General features: G+C 41.8%; 1 protein-coding gene across 1 annotated transcript; it reads right to left on the reverse strand.

Annotated features, from left to right (window-relative positions):
• Positions 1-329: 329 nt before the first annotated feature.
• On the reverse strand, positions 330-2,909 carry LOC122091903 (allene oxide synthase 1, chloroplastic). Its single transcript, XM_042662145.1, has one exon. It carries the CDS (start codon positions 2,543-2,545, stop codon positions 917-919), a length of 1,629 nt encoding a protein of 542 aa, XP_042518079.1. The 5' UTR covers positions 2,546-2,909; the 3' UTR covers positions 330-916.
• Between the last annotated feature and the right edge of the window lie 1,930 nt (positions 2,910-4,839).

Below are 4,839 nucleotides of genomic sequence, written 5' to 3' on the forward strand. Positions count from 1 at the left end.
AAAAAATTGAAAATGATCATCCTATCCCCCATAAAAAAATTGAAATTCTATTCTTATTGATGTTTTTACACTTATTCTTCCCATTGATCTTGTGTTAATATAGGGACTATGCTGCCTTTTAGGAACATTATTATTATTAGGTCCAACAAAATTAACCCTCAATTACAAATGCCCATATTCTTTAACTTATTATGATAAGGAGGTCCTTCTAGTGATTCTTTTGCCTATTTGAATTGTAAATTTATGCTTACCTACAAAAAAAAAAAATGTAGAATTGTAATTTTGATTTCTGAGTCATCGTCCCCATATACAGATTTGGGTCCAATATAGAAGAAGAAATTAAACAGTTGAGGCCCGCCGTCCTTTCCCAATTCGTACTAGTAAGACCCAAGAAGGCAAGATTGCAAGAACAATAACAGATTCTGCGTGATGTTGCTGTTCTTGGTTGGGCACTCCAACGAAGAACACGGATCAAAATCCTCTGTTTTTCTCATCTATGTTTTTCCTTGTTTTGCTACCTGTAAAACGTGACACGTGGACAACAAGGAGATCAACGGTCAAGATTGGGTGAGGATTATTACATCCGGTGCGTTGGTCTTAAAGTTGTCCACGTATTACGTTCTGCAGGTAGCAAAACAAGGAAAAACAGGGATGAAAAAACAGAAATTATTTTCCGAAGAACACCCCACCCCTCATCCCATTCTCTGTTAACTTCTAACGGTGGAGACATGGAATCAAGGGTCCCCACTCCCCAAAATACCCCTCTCTACTGTTTCTGAGATACTTGACAGTTGCCACTGCCCCAAGTCCCCACTCCCAAGAAGAAATATTAAATTAAAAAAAATATAATAATAATAAAAAAGAAGGAAAGAGGAAGATCGCCGGCGAAGCGGCGGCGGTGGTGCTTCTTTGTTCATCAGAAACTGGCTTTCTTAACCGAAGTTACTGTAACAGAGGAACCCAAAACCGAAGTCCCAACTTCAATCTCGAAAGAGTCGTAACGCATGAAGAGCTCCACCACTAGCAGCCGCGCCATCAACACCACGAAGTTCTTACCGGCGCACTGCTTGTTCTCCAGTGTTGGGTTCTCCGTCTCAGGTCCGTTAGACCAGAGAACGTGCTTCAATAGCTTCTCCCCTTCTCCCATAAACCTATCCGCTACAAACTCTTCCCCTTTGTCGAATATCTTTGTGTCTTTAGTCGCGAATGGTTGGTACCCAAACAGCATCTCCCCCTCCTTGACCTTGAACGTCGCGTCGTGGCTCTCGATCTCAAAATCTTTCTTCGCTTTCCCGTACTGCAACGCAACCGGAGGTTCAAGCCGGAAAGTTTCGTACACCACCGACTTCGTCAGCGGCATCTGCTCCATAGCCATCATCGTCACTTTCCCACCATTGGATTTGACGGCCGATCGGATCTCCTCCGCCAAGCGTTTATGGACCTTCACACCTGCGCGGCCGATTAGCTTCAGTATGCTGGGGAACAAGATCTTCATCCCTCCGAAGGAATTGAAGCACGTGCTGAAAAGGAGGTTATGGCAGGCTTCCTCTCTCTGGATTCCCATCTTCTCCCCTTCGTCCAGGATCGGAGCAGATGCCTCGTAGAAGAAGTCATAGAGCCTCTTGTAGTCAGACTTGACAAGGAATGGAGGGAGACGGAAGGTGTGAAGGAGAAGATCTTCCAGAAGGGGGGGCAATCCCAGTTTGAGAAGAGGGACTAGCTGGAGCAGGACCCATTTCCCGATCAGAGTCGGGCCGTCCTTGCCGAGTTTAGTGTCGACCGGATTCACGCCGTAGAAGGCACGAGCTAGGAAATTGAACGAGGCTTGATCGTTTGGGGTACCGAATTCGGCTTTACCCTTGGCGGCGAGCTCACTCTCGAGGGTCTCGAAGAGTTGAGTGAAGGTGGAATGGAACTCGGGGATGACCTTGTCGCGGCAGGACTGGAGGAGGAAGAAGAGGAGCTTCTTGAGCTTGGCGTGATTGGGCTCGGAAGGGTCAAGGTAAGAGAGGGTACGGTAACCGCCAGTAAGTTCAGTGGAGGGCATGTAGGTGCCGCTGAATACATCTTTCTTCTCAACCTTAGAGACATCGAAGAGGACAGGGAAGCTCTTACCATCGAGGAGGACGATGACTTCAGGATTGGAGGCGATGAAGGGGCCAGGTGGCATGTTGGAACGGAACACTGTTGACTGGTATTTCAGGACACGAGACTTGAAGAAGTCGTTGGCGCCTTGGTTGTAAAAGTAGTCCCATCGATCTTTGATGGCGCCGATGAATGGCAGACCGTAGTCTCCAGGGATTTTAAGAACCGGAAGATCAGGGGATGCTGCCGTTGACGACGAAGTAGAAGGAAGAGGAGCTACCGATGCAGGTGGTCTGTCGGAGATAGAAGCAGAGATCGGACGGACGGAGAAGCGTAGGTTGGGGATAGCTCTTTTGACCGGTGCATGAAGCTGCAGAAGAGTTGACGGCGAACCCATCTGACCATTCAACTGTAATTGCAGGGGAAATGTATTTTGGGATGAGAAACAAGAAAACGCCATTTGAGATCTTTTCTCTAGTCTCTCTACTGTGCTTGTGTTTGATGGAATGGATCAGTGGAGATTGGAGATTGGAGATTGGAGAGTGGAGGAGACTTCTTTATAAAATGATCTACAGAACTCGCTAGTACTGACAAGGAAATAAATAATGTGGACACTCAAAAGTTCCTCACTTCCCTGAGATGGAGAAGAGAAAGAGATAAGATTTTTAAGTTTAAAAAAATATTTCTTCCATGTCTTCTATCTATAAGCGATGCAAGCGAGCAATATAGGCTGGCGATGGACGGAAGGGTGGGTGGTCGGAAAGTCAGAAGTCATGAACGGTGTGCGCTGTGAAACTTTTCCTAACGTTTTTAAAACGCTACAAATTGTGGGATTTTTAACCTTTTCTCCCCCCCTTTTGAATTTCTCATGGATATTTGAAATATTTGGAGAAAATGATTTAAAACGTTGATAGATTGACGTGGACACGTGGTTATTATTTTTTATTTTTTATTTTATAGGTGTCAAAATCAATTTCAACCGTTACTCATAACCTGCTATAAGATCATGTTGGTGTATGATGTCTTGTATTTCGTCACAGTTTATTTTAGGAAGTATTGGTACAGGGTCTGCAGGCTCCCCGACAAAATGGTGGTACTCATCACTTGAATTTTTTATTTGAAAATAATTTTATATTTTCTGACATTAAGGTTTTTTGTTATATATTTGTAACGAGAGTTACTTTCTATGTAAGTAATTCTGAGAGGTGTGAGAACGAGGGTTTTAAACCTATTCTCCATTGATAGTGAAGCAGAATCTCATCGACTTAAGTAATCTTGCTGAACCTCGTAAAGTTGTATACATTATTTATTATTGTTTTTTCATTACTTTCTACGTCACTTTTAAAATTGCATTTTTATAGATCAAACTAAAAACCAAACCAATCGATTCCTTTCTTTATCAGGCTAGACTAACTGTTAAGAGAGGCTAAAATGGGAAAAAAAATGGATAAAATTTGAAAAAAATATTGGTACTTTTTTTTTTTTGAAAATTGAAACAGTAACAAAATAATAATGAACCAATAATAGTCCATCAAGAAAATTTAGTTAAACCCTCTGAACTGGTTGAACCAAAACCGGCCGATTCAAAATGGTTTGAGATCAATTTGAATAGATAAATGCATGAAACTGATTTGGACCGATTAAAATTGAACCGATCCGTTTTTTAACACCTCTACTCTAATGACTGCACCCTGTCCCTCTCTTCTCTAATGACTCCACGTCCGTCCAGACCATTGCTCTCAATAGTAAGCGGGTTTAAAAACGTGGAGTTGGGATGGTCCCAATCGATTCTGATCCAGAACTGGATCAAAATCGGCTTGAATCGGTCTTACAAATCCACCTCGACCAATTCCCGAGGAATCCAATACGATTCTTAAAACTCAGTCTCGGTCTTCATGGGAATGGGTCTTGAAAGACTCGTGAAGACTGAAGACGGTTTGGTATATGTCAATGGTAAACATTTGGAATCTACGTTACTGAGTTGGACTAAAATTTGAAAACTGAACCAAACGATATCCGAATCTTGGACCCACGGTGGATTCGCTTGTGGTGGATATCAATATAAGGAAAGTTATGTTAGGAATTAACAATGAAGCAGAATAACGATTACTAAAAGAAAAATGAAAAAATATATCACACATACACAACACAATTGTTGACGTGATTCATTTAAGATGTGTGACGTTCACGATGGAGATGGGCGAGCGATTCCACTATTTCAATGAAGAAATTATAAAACCCTCACGCTTTCTTATTTTTTGTTTTTATTTTTTCGAAAAAAAATATCACTCTCTTTTTTACTAAATAATCACTTATACATAGTTTATCGAAAATTACATAAAGAAGCCTTAATCTCCGAAAATACAAAAGTCCATTTAAAAAAATCGGCCCGAGGGTTCCACCCCCTACATCCACTAGGTTGTAGTGGCTGCCATTATTGAAAAAAAAAAAGAAAAATAATCATTAGTTGAATGAAAACATTCTCTTTTATTTATATAGGGACTCATTTTCTGTTCAGAAGCGCACCCCTACGCCTAGACATAGGGATGTAAAATGACCACCGCACGTCCTGATCGATTCCTGAGCATACCCTCCCATTGGCCAAAATGCGAAAACATTTTCTAGCCCACGATGAGGTTCTCATGCATGTTTATTAGGACTTGCTACAATTGAGTTTAGGGTGGATCAGTGATTCAACTCTAGTCAACTTAGCCAACAACCATTTGCTACTTGATCTTATCTATCAGGTTAGAG

This window comes from Macadamia integrifolia, chromosome 10 (assembly GCF_013358625.1).
Source record: "Macadamia integrifolia cultivar HAES 741 chromosome 10, SCU_Mint_v3, whole genome shotgun sequence".
In the NCBI taxonomy this organism is placed as follows: domain Eukaryota; kingdom Viridiplantae; phylum Streptophyta; class Magnoliopsida; order Proteales; family Proteaceae; genus Macadamia; species Macadamia integrifolia.